At 37.8% G+C, this 26,342-nt stretch overlaps 1 protein-coding gene across 1 annotated transcript in view; it reads right to left on the reverse strand.

Annotated features, from left to right (window-relative positions):
- Positions 1-26,342, reverse strand: part of LOC148425570 (collagen alpha-1(XIV) chain-like) — a 106,470-nt gene that overhangs the window by 42,512 nt on the left and 37,616 nt on the right. Inside the window, exons 12-25 of the mRNA XM_088409601.1 lie at positions 26,075-26,204; positions 25,786-25,925; positions 23,708-23,834; positions 22,100-22,239; positions 20,297-20,429; positions 19,912-19,947; positions 18,718-18,860; positions 15,479-15,611; positions 13,317-13,439; positions 13,036-13,185; positions 8,555-8,671; positions 7,732-7,878; positions 5,228-5,302; positions 2,293-2,432 (exon numbers count right to left, since the gene is read on the reverse strand). Coding sequence (XP_088265727.1) covers positions 2,293-2,432; positions 5,228-5,302; positions 7,732-7,878; positions 8,555-8,671; positions 13,036-13,185; positions 13,317-13,439; positions 15,479-15,611; positions 18,718-18,860; positions 19,912-19,947; positions 20,297-20,429; positions 22,100-22,239; positions 23,708-23,834; positions 25,786-25,925; positions 26,075-26,204 — 1,734 coding nt within the window. The remainder of the gene's footprint in view (positions 1-2,292; positions 2,433-5,227; positions 5,303-7,731; positions 7,879-8,554; positions 8,672-13,035; positions 13,186-13,316; positions 13,440-15,478; positions 15,612-18,717; positions 18,861-19,911; positions 19,948-20,296; positions 20,430-22,099; positions 22,240-23,707; positions 23,835-25,785; positions 25,926-26,074; positions 26,205-26,342) is intronic.

The following is a 26,342-nucleotide window of genomic DNA, read 5'->3' on the forward strand; positions in this document are numbered from 1 at the left end:
GTGTCCAGGTTGATTCCGTTATTTGCACTCATTTTTTCCCCCTTCCATTTTGCCACTTGTTTTTAATTGAAAATGGCATCATTTTCTCGGGAGTTCGCTAACTACCACTCAAAACTCAGCTTTCGACTTTCAAATGACCAAAATTCAGAAATCAGATGAGCTGGGATTGGTCAGTAACTGAGCACTGAGCAACTGTGTTGTCATTTGTATTTGGCAAAAAATATGAAAATGAGCAAAATTTTGCAGTCATGGTTAAAGACGTCTTTTCAACGACTTGTAAGTGACGTATTTTCAAAATTCACTTTCCAATCAATTTCAGATATCTTTTTAGACATACACAACCTATGTCTTTTCTATTTATTTTGAACCAAAGGGTGTCAAGAACACAGTATGATTATAATTCTTTATTTAAAATTTTTCACACATTTTTCATCTACATATTTGACTAAAAGAAAGCATTTTAGTCGAAGTTGCTGATTTGCCAGGTGCTATACTGAAAAACTAAGAGCATGTGATTTATCTCCCCAAATATTAGCTCCCCATTATCACCCAGAATATGAGTAAGCTTCATTTAAATAACACTTTGCTAGCATATGCTGACTCAACAAAGCGAGAACAATGAATTTTCTTCCGTGCATTTTAATTGGACGGAGGAAGCTAATATTGTTTAAATGAATAATGAGTGCTATTAAAGAAAAATTACAAGATATTTTTTTTTCTTTCGCTGAACTAAGCTGGTGGTCTTTACACAAGAAACTATTTATAACATTGACCGAAACATTTACATGCCCCCAAAATCAGAATCATTTGTAAAATCTAAAACGGCTAATCCAAAGAGCGACTACGATTACCTTCAGACCTCTTATGTTGCTGTTGTTGGCTCAAGGAGGCCAGCGTTACGCTGCCAACTTTCTCTTTAGATCACTGCCAACTTTCCCTCATTACAGCCAACGCTTTGCTGTCGGTAGCCCACCGTCACGGGGTTAACAGGGAACGGCGAGGGTAGCAAAGTGCTTAACAGAACATACTGTACTGCACAAATGAAAGAAAAAGGTTTCGCAAGCACCTCTACAGAGTGACAAATGAAGCGATTGAGTCTTGGTGACATATTGTGGAGGATACAAGGTCTACCACAAACTGGCATTATTGATGAACCTGATAAAAAAGAAACATACTGAGGCTGAGGAGATTCTACCATTCACTTTTCCAACGTGATTCTAAGTATTCCTCCTGGTAGTTTTTATGCTAAGGATCAAGATAATTGTGTTTTCCAGTAGCCCTATAGCCTTGAGGCACTGGTGCTGGAACCACTTGATATTTGTTCTGAAGAGTAATGCATTTGGAATGAACTTGCCAGAAAGTACACTTCTAAGGGACAAAACAAAGTGGCAGCAAATAAGCAGAGACGCTTAAACGCTTTTCACAAACAACACAAACCGACTCTCTTGGGCTGCAATGTTCATTCATTGTAAACTTCCCTCGTTCTTCCAATTTTGGGAACTTAGACTGTTCTTATGTTAATTTCACAACAGAAAATCCAGACACTAGCTCCGTTTAGAAACAAATAAACTAAAGTTGAGTACTTGCTTGCGACGGCTGTGAGAGGGGTTGTACTTTTTTTGTATTATTTCAGGCAAACATACCCTCATTATGACTTGGTGTCATAAAAATTCTTCATACAGTAAATGGTATGGAAAGCTGTTTATTATTTTTTTAATAAACATATATATATATATATATATATATATATATATATATATATATATATATATATATATATATATATATCTCTCTCTCTCTCTCTCTATATATATATATATATATATATATATATATATATATATATATATATATATATATATATATATATATATATATAAGGACGAAAAGGGCAGGATTGTAAAGCACCTTATTTATTATTAAGAAGCAGTAAGCCTTTATTCATCATCTCACAACTTGAAGCACCAGGGAAAATGAGTGCGCTTCCATTTATTGTAAGGTTAATGCCAAACAATAAGTTGAGCACAAGGAAAGCAAGAAGGTTTTGTAAACCTTAACACGTACTTTGGGCGGCAGGATCTCATGATTGAAAATCAATGGGCCTGCATTGTACGGCCTTGGGCAACGCACTGTATGGCCAACTCCATTACTTAAACCGGCTCAGCCAGCATTTACATTTTCAAGAGTTCTGTAAAGTTTTGCCGTTATCCATGTGCTCCACAACAACAACAAGGATTTTTCTGATGTATTTCGTGATGTGCTGTAGGTGACAAGTCAGGTCACGTTGCTCACCTGGGTGCCATCTGGCCCAATTTGATCCAGTGATCCAATGGCATTATACAAGAAATTTGTGATCTTCATGAAGTTATCATCTCCAATGGACCAGGAGCCATCAACCAGGAATGCCAGATCCGCCTTGGCCTCCTTGCATACTTAAAAGACAAGCACAAAAGCAAAATATATACGAGGCATGGACAACCACTTTGGGACATCAGGCGCCACAACCACATGTTTGTGTTTGTGTTTGGACTGGACTCACTTGATTTGAACATTCAGTACTTTATTTTGCCTGAACATTTTAAATTATAATGAACTGAGAGTGTTTTTTGTGCCCAAAGTTATTGAACACTATATATGAAATGTACTGTACATACAGTATGCATATATGTATGTATGTATGGATATGTTTGAGGGAGAGGTTGAGACACAGTCCCAAGCAGACGAGACATCTCACGAGTACATGTAAGAGAAAATAGGATTGTAGCAAAATTTGTCGTATAAGAAATTGCTCTGTATAAATGTTCTGTGAAATTTTTTTTCTTTTTTAATTGAAAAGCCCGCAAGATACTAAGAAAAAATTAGCGTGCAAGTGTAAACATAAACAGCTTTGTTAAAGGCTAATTTTTCAGCCGCAGCTGAGTGAGTTTAACTAACTGCATGCAGCATTAAGCTGCAGTTGTTGGTGCATTTTTTTTCTTGCAGTGTTCACTGCAGTCTTTGTCAGATATGCCAGTATTTCAACGTTTTTTTTTTTCAGCAAGAAAACCAAAATATCAACCCACAGGTGATTTGAATGTAATAAGACTGATTTTCTCCTAGGGCCACTTCTATTAAGTGTTAAACAATTATAAACACAGAAGATTAGAAAACACATTTCTATTGACTAATAAATGACCAAATGTTTAATATTCTTTGATAATCGTGTTTTTTATGTATTTAAATTTAAAATGAGGAATAAAAAAAAAAGACAACAGACCCACACAATACACATTTGACTCAGCCTGGTATGTTCAAAAGTGATCACTAGCAACAGCAACAGAGTCAGGGTGTCAGCAGTGAGAATATTAAAGTGTATTAATACGAGTGCTCTAGAGGGCATTCGCGTTCTGCCACCGGGGTGGCTAATTTATGCTATAAATGCCGCGCTAAATGCAGGCAAAGAGTGCCCTAAAATAAAATGCCTGTGTAATTAAGTCATTTTTAGTGCTCTGAATTGGCAATTGAAAGTTTAAATTTTACAATATCTTAAAGTTGTGTTTTGTTTTTGTTTTTTTTCATTTATGAGGAGTCCCAATGTGATCCATTCAGGGAGGCAGGAACAATTTATGCAGCAAAAACCAGAAAGAGGTGTCACTGTTCTTGTGACATGTCATGTACAAGTCCACTCTGACTCTGCACCCAAAGTGAAAAAAATGAAGGTCAAGTAATTTGAAAGCATAATGAAACTGGATCACCACAAAAATCTATTCTACTGTGTTTCTAGGGAAACAAATGCCATTTGATGTTTTTTACAGAATGTCAGAAGTACAGTATGCTTGTCTGAAATGTCGAGATAAAGGTTGGGTTCTGATATTTTCCATTGCCAGCTTCTTAATGCTTGTGAGGCTTTTGTTGCCTGTCCACAGAAAAGCCACTTATTTTCCTCAGAACTTCTTTTTGCCGTCTGCATTTTGCCAAATATAAAACACAGTACTGGCTATTTGTTGTCTTTGTTTTTTTCCCAGACATAACACACCAGTATGACAAAGGTCAAAGTGTAGACTTGAATTACAAGAGAGTGCTCAGCAGGCATGTCAGTTCATGTCTGTGGAGTTTGTGTTTCGGGTCAAGCTGGTAGCTAAGCTTATCAGACAGGAACACTGCAACTTGGGAACATTTGGCAGGGTGGTGATGATTGTACACGATGAATCTGTAAGCCAAACTTCCTCACCTTGTCTCTTTTCAGGAATCTTTACTTTTGAGATTACTGTGATGAGACTTAAAGTGTAATTGTGGTTTACTATTAAATAATTCACCCATAGGTGAAACTATTGATATGAATACAAGCTAGGTTCCCAAGGGGACTGAATTGCTAGAAGGAACGTGTGTTAATGAGAGTGGTATGTTGACGCAGCTTTGCATTTTAATGTCAGTGAAACGCCTGTTTTTGGCCCCGTATTCACGCTGTTGGAATAGTCTCCATTAAAAACAAGCCTCGTGAGGGAGACGAGGGATGGAGGCATATTGCTTGGCCATTGAGCTATGTCATGAAGGGGTCAAGGCAGCCACACAGTAGGGGACACAGTTCTACTTCCTGAGTACCATAAAATTCATATTTAATCAGAACTTAAATCGCCAATGTGCCAAATTTAATTTATATGCATGTACTGTATTACACTGGAGAGGCAGGAGACACCCTGAACTGGTTTCCAGCCAATTGCAGGGCACACAGAGACATACAATCATTCACGCACCCAATTACACCTAAGAACAATGTAGAGTCTAATTCCAAGACCAGTTCCAATTCATCTGCCATGCATGGTGTTTTGAAATGTGAGAGGAAGCCGCAGTGCCAAAAGTATCCCCTGCAGACTCGGAGAGTACATGCAAACTCTACACAGGAAGGCTCTGTAACCTGTTTGTTTTTAGGTAACCAATAAAATTGGTATTTGCATAATAAAATTGGTAGTTCCAACTGAATTTGGAAAGTTCTGTGGTTAATGTAACCAAAATCAACTTAACTAACAAGGTTGGGCACCTTTTAGAGCCACTTCGATTAGCGGTGAATGGCGTTGGCAGTATTCACGGCCAGAACAGCACAAAACGCTGTTATTTAAATGCATGTGCAAATGTACATGGCTGCAAAATTACCAACATTCACTTCAACCCACCTCTGTGGGTGATGGCTAAATTGCACTGGTCCAAAAATTAGAGCCCTTAGAATATTCATGGTATACTCCTTGCTCACCTTCTTTGGCAGGTGGAATGGTGGGTGGGGGCTCTGTGGCAGGGGGTTCAGTGGGAGCTTCAGTGGGTGCTGGTACTGGAGAGACAACCGAGCATACAACAAATTGACAATGAGATAACTATGAATTGTATCCGTGAATTTGAAGTTTCCTTAGCCTTTTTCTGGCAACAATAGCTGAGTTTTGGATGACCTTTTATGGGGTGTATTTGTATTTACAATCAACAAGCGCAAAAGCAATCTTGTTGTCTTTTTGTCGGATTCCATCTATAAATCAGAATTAAAAGACAAACATATGTCTATATCTACCATCTGTTCCCCAGCAACCTAAGGCCAGCAAAACTATTTTCATCAATCCAGTGTGTGTCTGACCACAGGCTGTGTTTCACAGGGGAAAACAACCCCAGGCTTGGGGATGCATCTGTACCAAAACGATTAGCTTGCAGGAAGGAGCTGATTTGGTCAGAAAACTAAAAAAGGACAGATACATTATTAAAAAAATGTTAATTATATTCCACTCTCACGATTTTCTACTATTTTTTAATAACAAATAGCAGATTAATGGGATGGCAAAGAAACAGGTTCGATTCACTCTTTTTTTTTTCAAATTCTATTTTGTGGACTCTCTGAATGAATATTTAGTTGTCCAACCACTTTTTCTGTGACGTGAATGACTTCTGTATTGCATGGAGTTGGCATTTTTCTGGTACCTGTAAACTCGTATTCCAGTGCAAGACAATTGAACTAAATTCCACTCCAATTCCTGTGCAAATCTTGGTTTGGCCCCAGGAATAAGATCTCTATTGGATTATGGTCCAAGGATTGCGCTGGTCAGTCCATAAGGTAATCTTGTTTAACTGGAACCAAGATGCTGCTCGCTTACTGCTATGTTAGGATTTAATTGTCTCATTGAAACATTACTTTCAAAGCATTTCCTACAGTGCAAGGCAATATGACCTCATGTATTCTGATTTATTTAAAAAAAAAGTCTAACTATTTTACTTTGTATTTAAAAAATGATACATGATCTTTGGTTCAGTAGATCATGCCCATACACCCAATAGGTGAGCATAATCTGATAGAGAGAAAACAATTTACTTCTCACCAATGGCAGACAAAAAAAAAGAAAAAAAACTGTACATTTTATCCATCATGGTTTGTGAAGTTTTAAATAATGCCCACCCACAGCTGTATGGATAATTGCAGAAAAATTGCAGGTAGGAAATCTGTGTGTTTTGGGTGCAAGTGAGTGAGTGTTATCTATCTTAAAACTCTGACAGCGAGTAGAGCCCTTGAGGTCCCTCGAGCTGTGTGATTCAACTGAGCTCATCACCTGGCCAATGGACTGCAACAGTGCCAGAGTCCTCACTGAGAATTGGATATTAAAAAAAAAAAAAAAAAAATCTGAAGGTCAAAGAGACTGCTGCAGAAAGGCAGCTGCTATGTATCAGATTCAAAAAGGGTCAAGGTAGAACTTAATATTTAAGAAAAGTCCAAGTGAGAGAGTTTGGTATTTTGAACATGAATGTTCATGTGAAGTGTCAATCCTAAAGTTGCTGTCGAGGACAAGAGTGCTGCAACCAGCTACAAACACAAGAATAAGGCAGAAAAAAAAAAAAAAACAGCAAACCAAGGAGTGAAAACACATTAAGAAAAACACTGAAGAATAAGATGCAATCAAAAACACTAAATGCAAGCAAACGTACAACAAAACAAATGCATAAAAATGCTTGGAGATTAAAACAAAATGTGCACACAATAAAATAAAATAAAATATTGAAAAAACATTTAACGTAAAAAACCTATGTTCAATAGCTAATGCAGGTTAAAAACATCAACACTGCAAAATTGCTTATTAAAAATTGGTACCAAAATAGTATAGTAAGTGCTATGTATATATAATATGCATGTATACAACAGAAAACATCATGCAATTACCTTAAAACGCCTGCAGATGTAGAAAAAACAATACAAATACAGCCAACCCCTTAGGGTCATGGCAGTTGTTTTTGTCGCAAAGCCGGGAAAATACCGTAACATAAAACATCCCAACATAAAAAAACCATAAGCCAGGGATGCTGTAACATGGGGGTTCACTGTGGTGTCACAACAGGGTGGGACTAAAGGGAACTGACCAGTCAGTCACACTGCTAGGGGCGTCACTTCCCCTGTTTTAAATTCACGTCAATTGCTATTTTTATTTGTTATGTTGTTTTTATATTTTTGTTTGCAGCTGTTTTAATCATGGTGTATTGTTTTGTTGTAGGTATGCCTCCATGACCATTACATTTTTGTGATTCCAGCTTTTTTGAGTCCCCTTTTTATTGCTTGCATTTTTTCTTTGAATTTTTTTCTTTGTCTTTGTCTTTGCCCATTCCAGGTTTGTAATATTCTACTTGCTCCAAAGCATTTGACCATCAGCCGCTATACAATACACCAAACTAAAAATTGCTGAATAATACAAAGCACTGAGAAATGAAGTTCCCAGGTTTCATCCTTAAACATACGTGTCATATCCGTGATGGAGATGGGAGGTCCTTCCATTTCCTGCATCTGTGTGTGAATGCTGATCTCATATTGGCTGCTCGGAAAAAGGTCATAGAAACACTGTCGAGAAGCCCCGCCCGATGCGCTCATTTCCTGTCGCTGACTGTCTGTGGTAAAACAGGAAAAAAAGCACGTAATGATGATGAAAAAAAAATCCGCTTAATGCCATTAAATCTTATTTCGGAAGTTGGCTTTCTGTTTGAAAAAGATCACATAAGGAAACCTGCTTGGATCAAGCTAGTGAATCATTACTTTTTTCCAGAATCGCCAATTGAAACTTATTGTGTCCAGAAAAAAAAACTCCATTCAACAATTGTGAAACATAAAAAGAAGGGCGGACATCTCGTGAAAGTAAATAAATACAGGAGCATTCTTGCAAAGGCCAAATTTTGAGCATCCACACACGAAACTCAATTTGTAGTGAATGCCTCTTTTAAGATGCATGTTTGGTTGAAGTTATTATTGATTGTGATCCTCAAATATTTTGTTGGTGCATATGACATTTCAACAAAAACAACTTTCAAGTAAGGCGACAAAAACAAACAAAGGGCAAATAAATGGCAGTACACTATTGATTTGTTTCCTCATCTACTCACAATTTTCTGGAAAGGCCATACAGTGACACTTTCTCTTTTTCTGAGAAACATTGATAATTTAGACAAAGTTGGACCAAATGTGGAAGCACACAAACATGAATTGTGTTAAAACAAGTCCCCTACACATAACCTGTACAAGAAAACTAGATTTAGCATTTATTTAAAGAATGTATCCCGTTGTACTTACTGAGTGTCGACTGGATAGAAATTCTGTAGTGGGTAGCGTACAAATGAGGCTGCCATTGCACACACATACTGTTGGGCCGCACCTGGTACACCGTCAAGTCAGTGACACCCAGGAACACTAGAGTGAGAGATAGAGAACGAAGAGAAAATGACCAATACAATATTAATTGATTAGGAGAAGATGTGATGTGCCGTGTACATTGTGCTGCCACATTAACCAATCAATGAAAGACAATGTGAAGTTTGTCTTTGCCTGTAACAGGTGCATTATGACCCAGGGGTGTTTTAAAATGAAAAAGAATACGATTTTTCATCATTATGTCACTTGAGGGAATACATTATTGACAATTTTGAATCTTTTTATGAAAGAAATGTAATAATAATAATGGTAATGTACTACGCACAAAATAGTAATATTTTACTCAGTAAAGAGCTGTCCACATCATGAAATAGCACCAGTAATTCGACAAAACATTTAGAGCTGTGCCATAGTAACGTGGTTAGCGAAAAGAATGCATGCGGTAGAGATAAACAAAGCAGGCATAATTATTGGTCTCTCGCTCAGGGATGCCACTTTGACCTCAAGAGGTTAGCAGAGATTCAGGCAGGGTATGTTATACATACAGTATAAGATTTGCTGCCACTTTCCACAGTGGATTCGCCAGCATTTCAAAAGTTTGTCAGCAAGATCCCTATCGCAACTGGCAATGATGACAAGGTAATCTATCGCTAATTTTTACTGTACAATTGCTATTAATAATAGTCTATAGATAGTTACGGTCAATGTGTATCAAGATGAAACACACAAAACCTCATGTTAGACAGGACGTTAAACACAATAACAATGATGTAGGCTAGCGGCTCACGTTAGCCCCACTGAAACCATTTATTTTTTGACTGACTGACTGAACTTGAATTTGAATATTAACATTGAAATTGGGAAATTAACTAGCTGTTTCCGCCGAAAGCATAAACAATGAATCACTATGCAGTGAACCGAAGTAATAAAGGGATTAAATGCGAACAAGATTTTGAATCTTCTCATGTCTTTTGAGGTTTACAAAACAGATGGAAGGATTCGGACTTTTAGGCTTAAGACAACCTTCTATTGGCTGTGTAATGAGCATAATGAGCTACATTTAGAATGCCAAATCTAGATTTCTACTTACGTCGGTAAGAGAAATGTAACATGAATGCAATGGTACTACAATGCCTTACATTTCAAAAGAGTAATATTATAATCTAAAAGTTTTGAAGTAACTTACCCAACACTGTCCGTACCACAAAAAAAATAATCATAGGGCATTAAGCATTGAGTCAACACATTATGCGATTGCAAATTTAACCGTTATATTTACAAAATATGCAGGCCTACACTATAAATGTTGAGTTCTGTCATTACAACATCAGTAGTTCAATGTCAAGTAACACACATACACACGCATGCACATGCACACACAAATTAGCCTTTGATGCATTTGAGGTTGGCTGCTGGTAAAGTAGATTTTGGACCAAAAGGTTTGGGCACTCCTGATCTAAGAGGTAATAGTTAAAATGACATGCTGAAAATTTTAATATCTGTTCATTTTGTGGCTTTTATTTTATTTTAAAATGTTCAGTATGAGTTTAGCGAGGTAGGAATAAATAGGGTTGGGAACATGGATGGCTGTGTACAGTAGCAGATATATTTTCATTTTAGCTAGTAACAAAAAACATAAATTTCCTCTAAATGAGGCAAAACGTAGCATGATGCAAAACATCATAAACAACTTGAATAGCACTGTAAGCAGGCAAATCTCCAAGGAGGTACTAGCTGCCTCACTTTTATTTCTTCCAGCAACTTCCTCCTTGTGAACAAAATCTGCTGACAGTAAGAAATAAACTTGGCTCCAATATCACCTAATTGATATTTAGCACAGAAAGCATATGGCAGGTGCTCCTTTTTAGTTAAAAAACTAATTGTGCATGTAACAAAAAAGAAATGATTCGTTTTAGTAATGTGCAAGAACAAAGACACACAATCTGTGAGGCAGATGCATTTCAGACACTTGAATTAGAGAAAAAAATAACTTTTCCCTGGAAGTGGTCTCATTTATAAACTTCATTTTCATAAAGTTTTACAATTAGTCACTCACTCTTCTCAGAGTATGAGAAGAAATTTCCCTTAGAGATCAATTAAGTAAAATAAAAACTCAACAAAAACCATCAAGCACAGTGGGGAGTAATATGTGAATATAAAAACAACTTTGAATAGGCAAGAGAAATGAAATCTAGGACATGGCTAAATAAAAAAAAAGGTGATACAAATGCAAAGGAATTCAGGCGAAAAGTGTCAAAGGAGCAAAATACATATTGAGGATATTTTGCAAGCACTAGAAAGACTGCTTGCAAAATCACTTTGTACAGTAAGCAGCAGCATCTCAATGCAAACAACATCAAACTTAATTATGAGGAAGCATTTTCATTCCCTACAGCAAAACCCAAGGTACCAATAATTATTTTTCCACTTGCTCATATGTTGAGTTATTGGTGCAAGCATGCTTGTTTGCTACCATTAGGATGCAACAATGAATCACCATAACAACTCATGGCCGCTTCATCATGACAGCGCACAATCTCGTAATGCCCTTCGCGACTTAGTCCATTCGCTCAATGTGATTCTTTTCCATCTTTCCCCATGGTCCAAGGGGAAAGCTCATATTTTTTTAGCTTTATACTCAACACATTTATACTTTGTGACACTTGCTATGTAACTTTTCTCAACTGACTTTGCACACCTCACATGATGAATTTTAACAGCTGGTGTTTGTTAGTCATGCTAATAGTTGATCTGCCCAAGGAGTATCCTCATTCTCACACCCTTCTGGTCCACCACAGAGTGGGTTAGATGGCATTGTTGGGTGAAAAAGATTAAAAGTTAAGATACCAAACGCTGAGCTTCATGTATAATCCTGTATGCATTCCAAAAAAAAAAAAAAACTAGCAAAGTATCATCAAGAATAGCATTATTTCAGGGTGAATCTATGTTCATGTATTTCTGTCATTACCTTGGAGAGCATGCTCAATTTTGGGAACTTCAAAGACACAGCAGAACATGCAGGATTTAATGCTCGTCGTCAGTGGGGATTTATTAAAGCAGTGGCTTCACAATCTTTTTTTCAATAAGTACGCCCTGAAAAATATTTTTTCAGCTAAGTACCCCCTAGCCAGCACAAGGCATTTTAAGGGTTAAAAAAAAACACAAGAAAGAAAACCAAACAATTAAAAAACTTAGTCTGATTCACTAAACTTTTTGTTTTGTAGTAGTATTTTTCAGCGTGTATTGTTCAACAACACAGAAGATAAATTGTGTGTTTGTTTGTGTTGTTCTGTTACCCAGAACAACATGTCTGGAATTAAAGTGTTAAAATATCAAATTAAATAACATAAAGGTGTACAACATTTTGCAAAGTAGTCACTGCAAAACAATATAACAATAAATTGAATCATGTTCCAAATACTTTGTCCTTAATTTGAAAATAAATGTAGTATTCCTGTCATGGCATTAAAACTTATTCAATTGGATTTTCTGATACCTGTAGAAACTATGTCATAATCTTTCATATGTCCTCGAGAGCCTTAACACACACACATGGGTATTCGTACCTCTCATTTAGAACGGCTGTTTTAAAGAACAGACAGCAGTGTGACATCATTGTAGTTAGTCCAAATGAATATAGAAATCCATGCATTAAAAACAAACTATTTCTTTTTTTTTATTTAGTTGTTGCTCGCTGGCTCAATTTAGTTTGAGGTTATTTTTTAAAGAAAAGTAAAGTGAGTGCACTTATATAGCGCTTTATCAACACCATATGGTGCCCAAAGTCTTAGAGGGAATAAATTGTTGGTTAAAAAAATGGAGTATTGTATTTTTCTTGGTACGTATCTTACTGATTAGTTCATGCTCTATCACTTTTTCCCCATATAAAAACACATTTCCTATAAATCGGTTTACATTGGGAAAGGAGTACCGATAAGTCATTTTAGCCTTATAAACCCGTTGAAACCAAATCTATATATTCAAAGATTGTTTTTCCTGTCTGACTGGGATATATTGATAATGTCCTGTTTGTCCGTTTATGCTGGGGTCATGAGGGAAATCCATGCCTTTAATATGCGTGTAGTTCTTCTATCTTCAGCGATATTGCTTCTTCCTCTCTGTCCTCATTCTAACAGTCACACTGTCCTTCCCACAAATCTGTAAGGAAGACTTAACCTGACAGCAATGTCCCATTAAAGCTTACGAATTCAATTTAAGATCTCATTTTAACCACACTGTCATCATTAACCTTTCGCCCCATCAAGCTAACAGCAAGATGGATTCCATTTCAATTTCATGCAACCTACACAGTTGTTTTCCGCATTGCCGAGTACGATTTTCTTTTTAAACGTGACTACGATCAAATATCAAGGATAGTTGAATAGAAATGGGTGAATGCTCACGTGTCTTAGCATTCGCTAGCAACGGTTGACTTTGTCCTGAAGGGTAGGAGGCAGTCACTTGGACGTTGTACTCTGTTCCACTTTGCAGATTCAAGAGGAGAACCGAGTTCACATCTTCATGCACGGTCATCTCCAAAACTCTCTCTGGAGCTGACAGACACACATGCGCACATTCACACAGGATAAACCCAAGATGGTATATGCTCAGTGCACATGGGAGTCAAACAAACCTTTTGTTCATAATTTTAGGTTTATGCATTTGTTGTACTGAATTTCCCTACCATTGACTGGCTTGTAAAGGATCTTGTAACCCATAACAGCAATCTGTGGCGGATCCCAGGTCACCCTGATGCGGTTATACCACTCCTCTGAGGCGCGAAGGTTTTTAGGAGACAAGAGAGGCACTGGAGTAAAAGCAAAAGAAAATCATATGAAAATAGGGCTCTCAAGAGATTAAAATGAGTGCTTAATTGTGATCTATAATTAATTGATCTAGTAAATCTCATTTTAATTGCACCTAAAAATGTATGAGAAAAAACCTTCAACCAGATTTAAATAACTTTAGTACGTGAATTAGATTCATCGTGTTACTGTGGCCTAACAAAAATTGATATACAGTACAAAAAAAAGTGGCTTCAGTCATTTATTTTCTTAAACGAACTTTTACATATGTCGTTGTAACCATTTACCATCTGCTATTTTTGATACTAATCCCAAGTCATGGTGGCAAACTTTAATTTCAACTATCAGGAGGAATGCTGCTGAATTTTGTTGTCTGTCACTGTCTTGGAACTTTGCTATAGCTCACTATATTCAGGTCTTTGTTTCTATCGTTCACTGTCAGCTGCAGTTGCGGCTGGGTGTTTTGCATTTATGTGGTAAGCTAAACATAAGCTACATCTGTGCTAAGCAAGCTTCTTCTTACCAAGAATGCATATCATTCTACTTTTGACAAAGGGGATGTTGGGGCATTTCTTTTAAATAAATCCACCATTCATCGGACCGATAAACCTATCATGTTATGCCAAACACAGTGACAAACAATCAGTGTCCACTTTAGGGTGTGACTGACCTTTGTTTTCAAACCATCTAAAACTCAAGCACAAGAGGCCTGATGAATAAAAACGGATCTGATCAACATACTGAAAGCAAGATTGAACACAATTAAAAAGAAAAAAATGTGTGTCCTAATATAACCTGTTGAACTTAAATTTAAACTTTCAAAAACAGCACTGAATCATGTTAATAAATACGGCTACATTTTAATTTTACTGAACTCAGTGTGAGCATAATTAGTACGAGAGTTCATATTTTGTGGTACTGATATTGCACAGAGAACAAGTCTGACTTTACAATATCAAAAATTGTATTGAGTTTCTGGCTGAGTGAGTGTAGCTTCATATAATCAATCATTTATGCTCCTCATTTATGAGGTCACCATCTAAATATAAGGCATGACTAGTTTGTTGTTACAGCTTGCTGAAACACTTCATGTTTGAAATTGCAAATATAGAAACGATAAAGTTAAAAATGTTGTGCTGAGGTTCTAGGGATATTTTAACATATTTATTTCTTGAATATTTTTTGTGAAACGCCAGTTTATCTCTGCACAAAATAGATCGAATCATGTTAATAAATAGGTCCACATTTTCATTTGACTGAACTCAGCGTGAGAATAAGAAGCATGATCATTCATATAGTAATAGTTTTGTACTACTGATACTGCACGCAAAGAGAACAAGACTGAATTTTCAATACCAAAAAATGTATTGAGCTTCTGGCTGAGTGAGTGTGGCTTTATATAATCAATAATTTATGCTCCTCATTTATGAGGCCATGATATAAATATAAGGCATGACTGGTTTGTTGTTGCAGCTTGGTGAAACACAGCATGTTTTAAATTGCAAATATAGGAAAAGATAAGGTTAAAAATGTTTTGCTGAGGTTCTAGGTTTGGTTTCATATGTTTATTTCCTGAATAATTTATAATTTATGTGAAAAGACAGTTTTATCTTTGCACAAAACAGATTATCTTGGCGTACTGTTCATACATGCGTGTCTGAGGTCTGATTTATGACTATGCTGTTTGTAGGCTCAGAGGTTTTTATTTGCAATAAGGCCAGCAACAGACCCCTCAGAAGATGATGACGTATCTTGCCCAGCTCGACTTCTCCCTTTTTAATGAGGAGGCAATCAGTATTTCTCATGAGAATGGTTGAGGTAATCAATAAGGAAGCGAACAGAGCTTTAATGAAAAGAACTGCTGTAATTATGAATGGCTCTCATTAAGACAATTAACAACGCATCAGTGTTTGTCATTTGCTTCATTTGAATTTCATTTCATGGACACGAAGAAAAAAACAATTTGACATGCTAATCTGAGAAATGTGACGACAGAAAAAGTTGACACAAATGGTTTAATTTGTGTGAGTGTGAGACTTACATGTCGCCCCCAGTGTGAATACACTGATACCATCGTCCCCATTGGCGTACACTGGCGTGACAGTTACTTGATACTGAGTGTCAGGAAGTAAGGACTCAAGCAGCACACTTTTCTTACTTCCAGGAACTAACACCTAAACACACGCAGGAACACGCACACACACTTAGTCAGGGAAGATCAGAAAACAGGGTTTATGTTCCACCAATACTGTAAGGGACGGTAAAAGTGACAGTATAGAAAAGTCAACTCAAACACAACGGTACACATACTGTATGTACAGTAAGTGGCTAAAATAGATTAGCCGGGGAAAGGCTAGGCTCAATTGGTGACAGATTGCCGAATGCTATGTGTAACTTAAGGGATTTAAAGCACAACTGTTCAGCAATTCCGCTCACTTCAGCTTAGTCAATAAAGTCAAATGAGGCCAAGAATGAGACGAAGCAATTCAAGTCGGGTATTGCTGTTGAACTTGGTTCTCTTTCCGCATTTGAATGCCTTTGTTCCCACCAAAGAAATCGGTTGCCTAATATTACAGCAACACCAGAGGACCATTGTGATCTTGTTGAGATGATATGAATATGAATGCTAATATTAAGTTATGGTGGTTATAAATGATGGGTAATATATTAAAAAATATTAATAATAAACTCAAACCAAGCTCTCTTGTTCTGCAGTGTTCCATCACTTTTAAACCTCTGTGAGCGAAAGAAATTAAATGTCATTTTCAAATCACAACGATGGACAAGAACAGTTCTCAGCCCTTTGTTTTTTTTTTTGTTTTTTTTTTGGGGGGGGGGGGTCAAATAACCCCTAACAAGGGCCAAAAAAAAAAAAAAAATCTGTGAAAAAAATAAATAAAAAAAAGCAAGATGTTTGATTTGTTAAAGATAGGGACTACATTTGTAGAGGTATTTCTGGGTGTATTTTATTCCGCAACTCGAAGATAAATTGTGTAACATCACCTATGTTTGGCCAGGTTGGCCAGTTATAGAAATGTGCCATTGATGACAATGATCATTTGTATAGAAATAAACAGAATAAACCCTGTCACTATTAACATAATTTAGCAATAAATTGATAGATGTTCCAATTATTGTACAATACCTGGCAAAATATTAAAAAAAAGATTGAATTAGATTTTATGATACCTCCCCATTTCCTGGTAAAATCTTTCATACGACCTGAAGTGCCTTCACATACATCTGACGGATGCAGTCAGTTCAACATTGTGCTGGTCCCAAGACCAAAAGAAAATGGTCTAGAATGAATAAGACTCGACAAAAGCTGCAGATTGAAGTCCATGCATGAGACCAGTGATTTTCAACCACTGTGTCATGAGAGATCATCATCATCCATGAATCAACTTTCTGCTGTACATCCAGTTCTTGGTCACGGCGAAGGGCTTGCGATCATCCTGCTCGACTTGGTGTGAAAAGCGGACTACCTTGTGGATCGCTCGCAAGCCACCAGACGGTTGAGAGAGAACAAGGAGTCGAGTGAGAATTGATTGAGAGCTTATTTGAAGCATGGCACAGGTAACATGCTTCCTCTGAGTCTTTTCAAATTTCCAAAGGTGCCACAGCAACAAGCATGTGCCGGGCAGCGGTCAGGCTTAGGCCCTTGTCCCACTTTTGTTTAGCAAGTGTTTTCTCATCCAACCTTGCTTGTTTCTTTTATCCGTCTCTCAGTTGTGACCCATCTCTGAAGCCACCAAAGTAAATGGCTGCTGAAAAGATAATGGAATGTCCTTTGGCTCGGTCAGGCCTCTCCATCTTGTGCGCCTCTGACGCCACAGCGGGAAATTAAAAGGAGAGGGAGAAAAAGTGTTAGGGGGATGAAAGTAAAAGGAGGTGATGAGAGAAGAGGGAGGCCAATTCGGATTGGAGGAACAGATGGAGGGGAGGGAAGGGAGTCGTCGGTTGAGAATGAATGTGTGTATCAGCGATCTGGGATTGGAGAGGCCAAGTGGACCGGCACTAAACGTGTAATCGCTTTTCTGATGGGAGTAAATGATTTCCAGAACCAACCACTGCAGTCTGTGGAAAAAAACAAGCGCTGCTGTCCGTTCTGTAAAATCAATGTATACGACTCCCTGCCTTGTTCTCACAAAAATTTATGATGTGTGAAATGTGATATTCTCTAAACATAAAATGAGAGAAGGGTTAACTGTCATTTTTTTCTCATAGAAATGTATTCTAGCTAGCTATTTCTACTAGCGAAATATTTGAAAACATTGTCAAATTCAAATTGATTGTTATTGGAACTTGAAAATGCACATCTGTGAAGTGAAAGTCATTTCATGTCATAAAGCCTCATCCGCATTATACAGATGGCTGAGAATATGCCATGACGTGCAAAGCGGTTATCTTTGTCTAATTTGAGGAATCTAAATCTTAAAAAAAAAAAATGTTTAGAGAGTCAATATTAGGGCTTTTCGACTACTGGCAGTTCAGAATGAGAACAAATTAATTGGAACACTCATTTAAGCATTCATAAACAAAAACCGAGTACTTTGTTAACTCTCATATGAAGTCATTGATTATGCAATCTTTCGGTAGATGAGCCAGGATTAAAACAGATTATGTTACATGATATGAAGAATCTTCTGGAGTGACTGAATAAAATACAACCACCGAAACCACTACAGATGTGATTCCAAAGTTTGACAAACCAGACACTCTTTTAGAAAAGAATAGAAGGGATTTACTGTTTTGTCATAGTACAGCAGGTATGCAATTTATTTTGCCATTTTCAGCTGTAAAAAATATTATTACTATTATTTTGTCTATAGCTGACTTGATGGCTATGTTATTTTCATGTACAATACTTTTAAAAACACATTTTGACATTTTCGCTCAACTGAAAACTACATCACGCATGCTAAATGCTGAGGTAATGACCACCACAGGATGTGAATGTCACCTGACCAACAGGTGAGCACATGACCAGCAGGTGAGCTGTGATTGGTAATTACTCAAAACTTGAGCACAGGGGAGGTAATTTTGCACAATAAAAATGAAAACATTATTAAATTTATCAAGGTTTCATTAAAGGTAAATGAATTACAGACACAATTGTAACATTTAACGACAGAAATTGGCCAAATAAATTGACAAATTAGAGGGAAGATCATCATTAAAAACGATTGCGAACCAATGTATTAAAGTGTGTGTCCAAACTTTGGACTGGCACTATATGGGTTCTACTTGGTCTGAGTTCACACAACTGAATAAACTCACCGTCTCCTCTTTGCGATTGGTCCCAGTGCCGGTGTAGGACAGCCTGAAGCGCGCCACACGGGGGTCATCCAGCTCCCATGATGCCTTGAGGCTCTGTGTGGTCTCATCCCTCAGATGAAGGTTTCTTACCGCTTGGCGGGGGGCTGTGAACGGCAGCACTAACATGAGGTATTCAACGGTGAGATTTATCCATCAAAATGTCACTGAAAACTGGCAGCCGGTTTAAGTGTGCTGCTGTTGGCAGTGGGTTGGAGAGATTCAAAATGTCAGCTTGATAAAAGACAGTTATAACGGGAGACTTTTCCACAAATCCTTCAAGCAACTGTTTTTTTGGTTTGCGCCAGTAGTCTTGCTATCACCAAGACTTGAATTGCTGAAACCAGTAAAACAATTTAAATAGGAACCTTGAAACAGGGCAAACAAGCCTTTAGCTATATTTTATTATGTTTGGAATTTTTTAAGTTTTGACTCGGAAAGTGCGTTTGACTCGATTATCTGCTGCCGGTTCACCACATACGAAAACAATCCAGATTGCCTCTGGGTCAGCCCTGAAATAATTAGTTTGAACTAATAGTTGCAGGGTGAATTCAATTCTCTAACACAAGCGTAACTTGTTTTACTGTGTTGCAGATTTGATTTGAATATACAAATGCAGAGAGCATGGCGCTCTAAATTGTTAGAAATTCCCCAGGATCTAACTGGGTTTGCGGAATACCGGTGAGCGCTGACAGTTAGCGAATTAAAAAAAAAAAAAATCGAAGGTCTTAAGACCCTGTAAACATGCTCTTTCCTGAACCATAATTAAAACTCAGCTGGGCTCTGCATTGACGCTCAATAAAAGCAGAAGCTGTTTGCTCAAACACTTCTTATTGAGATGAAAAGCTTCACTTAGGGAAACAATTTGTTTGACCATCACTGCTCTGCAGAGTACGTCTTTTTGTTATGATAGATAATACTGTGCATGCATGATGACAGTTGTGTTGCCTAAAATCAAGTCATTTTACCGTCTTTACTAACGCAGCACAGTAGAATGTGTACATTGCGCGGATCTGTGAAATGATATAAAGTAGAAGTGAATCTTAGGTAAATCTGTGATTATTTGGACCACTGACAGATGTTCAAATAAATTGCTATTTGCTACATTTCATTGTTGCCATTTGTTACTCTTTCAGCAGTTATTTGTGCTCTTCTTACCGGAGGTTGTGGTGGCGATCGTTGTTGTCTTGGCCACTGGGGAAATACACACAGCATCAATCACATAATTAGAGCGAAACCCAGCAACTCTCTATATCAATAGCTCAGGTAATTAGATAGATACATACAAATCATTGATGGGGAAAATAGATTTTACTGCTCTGAGATAAACAAGGACAAACAAGTCACTGCAATTAGTCACATTTGGAGTTTGACTAAATACAGAAATGCAGAAATTATTATTTTTTTTTTTATAATGAAACATGTTTAGGGCTCGTTGTTTCTGTACTGCCCTTAGAGCAAAATCCTATTGTATTGATTAGACGTTTCAAGGTCAGGTTTCGTCAATAACATGAATCCCTGGCGCTTGCGAAACATGTCTTACATGTGGTCTCTGTGACAGAGACAGCATCGCTTTCTGATTGATCTCTGAAGACTGCCATCACCATGACTTCGTATGCCGTGGAAGGATTCAGATCGGTCAAAGTGTATCGGTTATCGCTTCCACTCAGGACCACCTTGAAAAGAAACACACATTGTGCATTGCATTCTCACTCAAAACGCATGTTTAGACTTATTTAAAGTAACAATATGTAAGATGTAGACCTTTGTACATTAAAAATGAATACATTATTATAAATTTCAAAAACTTGCAAATAAACGTGTTCTTAATGACCAACAGTATGTATTGAATATAATCATAGATCTAGTTATTATTAAATTATATTACACAAGACATTCCGCCGGAGGTCACCATGTCTGTTATAGCTACGGACGGCCGGAGGAGGAGAATGTATTGCTGCATTTACCATAATGCCAATAAAGCTCCCATGGGTGCATGCGAAAAATGACACGTACTCCCTTTAACAAACATAAAATAACCAGCTCAAGACACCATGTATTTTTCACAAATGTTCAATATCTATGTTTATGTTTCCCATGTAGTCGTAGTTCAAGAGAGTAGGGTCTAGAAACCAGTCAAGAAGTAATACATTCAATTCATGGCGATAGAGCAGTAATCTGACAGAAGTATCTCGTCCCTGAATACAAGACCAGACTTTCAAGTCCAAGGTCATTAATATGTCTTGCGAGAGCAGTAAAAACTAAAATAACAGAACCTAAGGGGGGAAACAAAGTACACACACACACACACGCACACACACACACACACACACACACACACACACACACACACAAAAAACAAAAAAACGATAGGGTACTATTTAAGCTTCTGGAAAATGCATTTTGTGCGGTTTATCAGCATTTTTGAAGGACTTGGTTTTGCCTTTTTACCCCAATGCATTTCAATAGATGGATGATTGTGGATTTTCACTAGTTGTGGACCGGTGCGGTCCCTATCCCCCACAAGCAGTGGAGCTTCAATGTACTGTATTTGCAAAACAAAGTTTATCTTTTGAACCTTAAATATATTGTCTTTGTTGCGTATTCAATTGATTATAGATAGGCAAGGCTACTGTTTTGTATTCAACGCAATAACTCCACTGGGATTGGGATTTATACAAATAGGATAAATGCATTATGTACATATATCACCCATATATACACATGTCATTCTATAAGCCTGTTCACCTTCACCAGTACCCTCTGTTTAGCATTAGAGATGAATTCCATAGCAATTCAAAGTTGTGTCGTGGCAGAAGTCCTAACAACATTTGCAATTTGTATGAGAAACAACAAAAACAAATCAAACCCCAAGGTAAACTCTTACATGCCTAGTAACACTGAAATTGGAAGTATAATTTAACAGCCAGACAGCAGTGTATTTTTAATGATTCAATCATTTCACCTATTTTTGGGAAGCCATTTTCAAATTATCTATTTATAGTAATTGTCTTTCATGCATAGCCCTCTGGGGCTTTTGCCTGATTAAAAAAATGAGTCATTTAATCAGTGGCAAAATACAAGAACAAAAGATCCAAAACATTGAGTTGAGTGCAAGTAAAAAAAATAAAAAAAAAAGGCAACACACATACACATGCACGCACACACACTTACACACACTGACCCACACAGTCACACACAAGGCCATAAGTAGACTGTGTTCTTATTGTACAATTGGGAAGGATAACCATGTTTGGCATTGTTTGGTTTTTAAACACCTATTCATGTTTTCCATGCATTCATTGACAATCATATAACAAGTGGTCATTATCGATACTGTACTAACCTCCTTTGTAACGCCATCTGTGAGCGGTGCCCAGGAGAGTCTATAGACGATAATATCATCTGCTGAGTGATCCCAGCTAACCTGAAATCCATCTGATCTGACATCACTGGAACGAAGATGTAAGGGACCTGGAACTGGAGCTGTGAGATAAAGTTCAAGTTTAATGTATGATATAATAAAATGCAAAGATAAACTTTGGCTGGCAATCAGTCCAAGTTGTATCCCTCCTCTCTTACAAAGTCCGCTGGAGTAGATTGCATCTCACCTGTGACCATGATGAGAGCAAACGCTAGATAAAATAGATGGATGGATGAATGTTAAAAAAAAAAAAAAACATAAATCATGTAACTAACAATAATATGCTGGTAAGAGCTCCCCATCATAAAGAACCTTTGAGGCCTTTGCTTCATTAAACCGTGTGATAAGGAAAAAACATTCTCAAATGAGGAGTTGAGTGGTTTCTTGCCAGAGGTCCATTCTTTCCAGTGACTCAGCAGCGAAGCCCTGTTGCTTGTTGCTTAAAGGGATATTCTGACCAATCAATAACCGTTAGTATGATTGAATAGTCAGGGACAGGGAAATGACCTTTTAATGGGCCTGGGCTATTATGCTGAGGTGTAAATGAGGTGGGCATACTGCCAATGTAACAGAGGAAGCAGTAGGGGCAATAAAATTCGACACTGTTTGGCAATGTGAGAAAAATGGCTCACCTTTGAACGCTATTGATACACCCTTTCACGGAAACTAAGAATAAATTGCCATCGGTAGAGATCGCTTTGGGGAATGAAATGCAATCAATTTAGAAGATAATGTTAGGGGAACATTTATTTACTTCTTACTGGAGGTTGGCACTGGAAGTTTTATCTGTCTCCATTGGTTAACACTCAGGCAACTCAATATGATCCCAATAATTTAGACAATTTAATCTTCGAAACTACGATTCTACTTGCATGCAGCAGGACAGCAGAAAATTCAACATTCTATAAGAAATTTCAAAGAACCCCTTTCTCCATTGGATCAAGCAGTCCCATATGATCCTAAAGACATTTTTTAAAATTGGTACTTCTGTCTCTATTGATAGTGATATCTCTCCCCATTGTTTAAAGTTCACACATCACAGTATGATATCAATAATAAAGACAATTTTAATAACCTTAACTACTTAATCCCAATGCGCAGGACAGCAGAAAATCCAATATAGCCAAATTTTGAAGGTCGATCAATCAGTCCCTACAGACGTACTTTAAAATTGCTTATGAATTTAATCCAAACTATGTAGAAGCTGTTATACCAGCAAAGAGAACGATTATGTACTCCATCTCTTCAGTCCTTCAATTGCTATAAGTGAAAAACATCAATGTACCAATGCTTTTCACATGTTATATCCCTACTATGCTACTTTGTGCTAAGCGAGATTTGTTTAAAACTAATGAAGTACAAGCGTTGCGAGGATTGTCTTGTATTGCATCACTGTTGAAGCTATAAGGACTATAGGAGCCGCTGCCCAAAAAATCAAAATAAATATTGAAGAAAAAACAAAAACAACCACAAAAATGCCCATCTTGATGAAAGACATCTTGATTCAGTCCTGCAACAAAAGGGACTTACTAGTCGTGAATCCATCAGTGAGTGGTTCCGATTGGTCTTCATCATACAGAGCAAATAGAGCTACTGAGTACTCCATTAGTGATGTCAGTCCACTGAGGTCATACGAGCTCACGGGCCCAACTTCCACCTGAAAGACACACACAATTTGATTGAATTTTAAGTGCTTCTTCCGTTTGCATACGGGGTGATTTTTTTTTTCCCTGAGAGGAATTGAAAAATATAACAGGAAGGGATGTGCTGCTTACATATATAATTTGTACCAGTATTGAAGTACAGTCAGCCCCCAGCTTACGAGCATCCTGATTTGCGAACAATTCGCCTTACGAGCGTGGATCAGGGAGAATTTTGTCCTCCGCTTACGAGCAAACCTCTCGTCTTGCGAGCATTCCGACTAATCATCCATTGAGTTGTAGAAATGTTCTCGCCTAACTGCGTCAATATATTCAGCAGTTGCGTCATCTATAATCATCAACAGGTACTTATGGCGGTGACGTGAACGCTATTGGTCTTACAATCTCACACTGACTGTCTCACTCACGGTGTCTAAATATATTACCATTTAAGTGTAGTGTTTGTACAGCTAAAGGGAAAAACAGCTGACATGAAATTAAATGTGCCGATTGCAGGACAAAGAATTGTCATTGGTTTAAATGTGTGTTTTTTTTTAATTAATTGTCAATACATTCCAACCGTTTAAAAAAAAGTGCGAATAATTATCAGTCAGTCAAGGAGACGCCAATATGCTATTGGTCGATTAAGGTCACCCGGTCTCACTCACGGAGATGCTATTGGCCGGCGTCACACGTCAATCACAGAAATGCCGATATGCTATTGGCCGAACGCCTTTATCTAGCTTGATGGGACAGGATGGAAGGAAGTAGACAAAATGAGTGAAAAACGGAATGTTTTGAAGACTTTGCAAACTTTATCTGTTAGACATAGCTTCTAAAATTACTAGCAGCGGTAAAGGAAGAAATAAGAGGATGATGTTTTAGTATCTCCGTGATTTGCACCATGACTGAAAAAGTTACTGTAACACTGTAAGAACAATAGCCTATAAGCTTTGCCGTATTTACTCAAGAGGTTAATCTCTGCACCCTGTAACGGCTGGTATTACAGTGCCATATAACGGTTACTCAACAATACTGCATGTCATGTAAGTCGGCGACCTCCCGACATGCTTTGGGACAGCGCCAATCTTGCAATTCTGTGAGTTGTAACCAACGATGAACTGACGCTCGAACAAGCAACAAGTGTGGTGCCTAGTAAAGACAACACACATAACCTCCCCTCCGCCTCCACCCAGCTCATTTCACGTCGGGAAAAACAGCTGACATGAAATTAAGTGTGCCGATTGCAGGACAAAAAATCGTCACAGGTTTAAATGTGTTTATCAATAAGATGTCAATACATTCCAACCGTTTAAAAAAAAAGTGCGAATAATTATCAGTCAGTCAAGGAGACGCCAATATGCTATTGGTCGATTAAGGTCACCCGGTCTCACTCACGGAGATGCTATTGGCCGGCGTCACACGTCAATCACAGAAGTGCCGATATGCTATTGGCCGAACGCCTTTATCTAGCTTGATGGCACAGCTGGTTGGGATGGAAGGAAGTAGAGAAAACCCTGACTGAAAAAGTTACTTTGACACTGTAAGACCAATAGCATATCTGATTTACCGTATTGACTTCGAGCATTCATCTCTGCTCATCTCTGCTTATCCCAGCACAAGTCACGTCTTTCCAAAGGTAAAAGTCGTATTTCCTTTGTATTTGTTATTTAATGCAACTGAACAGTAGATTATGTCACTTAATATTAATGTATGTATACAGCGTGATGATTTTACCTAAGGCTTCTGCGCGCGTAGCACACCATTCACGAATTAACATGGGTTTGGATTGCCCGCTATACGAGCAATTCGAGATACGAGCGTAGCCGCTGAACGGATTAAGTTCGTAACCCGGGGGCCCACTGTATTTGAATTGTATTTATTTGGTTATTGCAAGAATGGTCTGCTTGTAAAATAACATTTTGTCTCAGTCAGCAAGCAAATAAAACCCACATTTGAAACACACACCTCCTCAGTGACACGCCCATCTGACTTGACCCACGTGACACGATAACCGGTTACTCCTTTGGCCGGCGGGTCCCAGCTGATACGTGCCGAGTTGTGGGTGATGTCAGAAAACTGGAGGTTACTGGGCGCACGAAGTGGTACTTAACCAGAGAGAGAGTGATAGTGGCAAAGTTAAATCGTCGAGCTGACAACACTTACATATACTTGACCGAGAACACCAAGCACAAGCTAATGAGCTCCCATAAGGTCTCAAAATATATGCCTTTAAGATAGGCTGTGCAACACTTACAAGTCGTTTCCTGGTTTGTAATGGGTTCGCTGGCCTCCTCTCCATACATAGCATAAACAGTGATAGTGTACTCAGTGTGGGGGATCAGGCCATCCAGCTCCAGCTCATTTACTGCTTCTGACACTTTGACCTGCGGACAATAAGCCATGCATTTCAACAATAAACAAAACAATGGTTTGTTTTTGGTCAATAGCCGATTTTAGCAAGGAATCCAAAAAAATGGTGTCGCCTCTAAGGCTGAAACGAGTCCGAGTAATTGGAGTATCAC

Source organism: Hippichthys cyanospilos, chromosome 3, assembly GCF_059441005.1.
Source record: "Hippichthys cyanospilos isolate Australia breed blue-spotted pipefish chromosome 3, RoL_Hcya_1.0, whole genome shotgun sequence".
NCBI classification, from domain to species: Eukaryota; Metazoa; Chordata; class Actinopteri; order Syngnathiformes; family Syngnathidae; genus Hippichthys; species Hippichthys cyanospilos.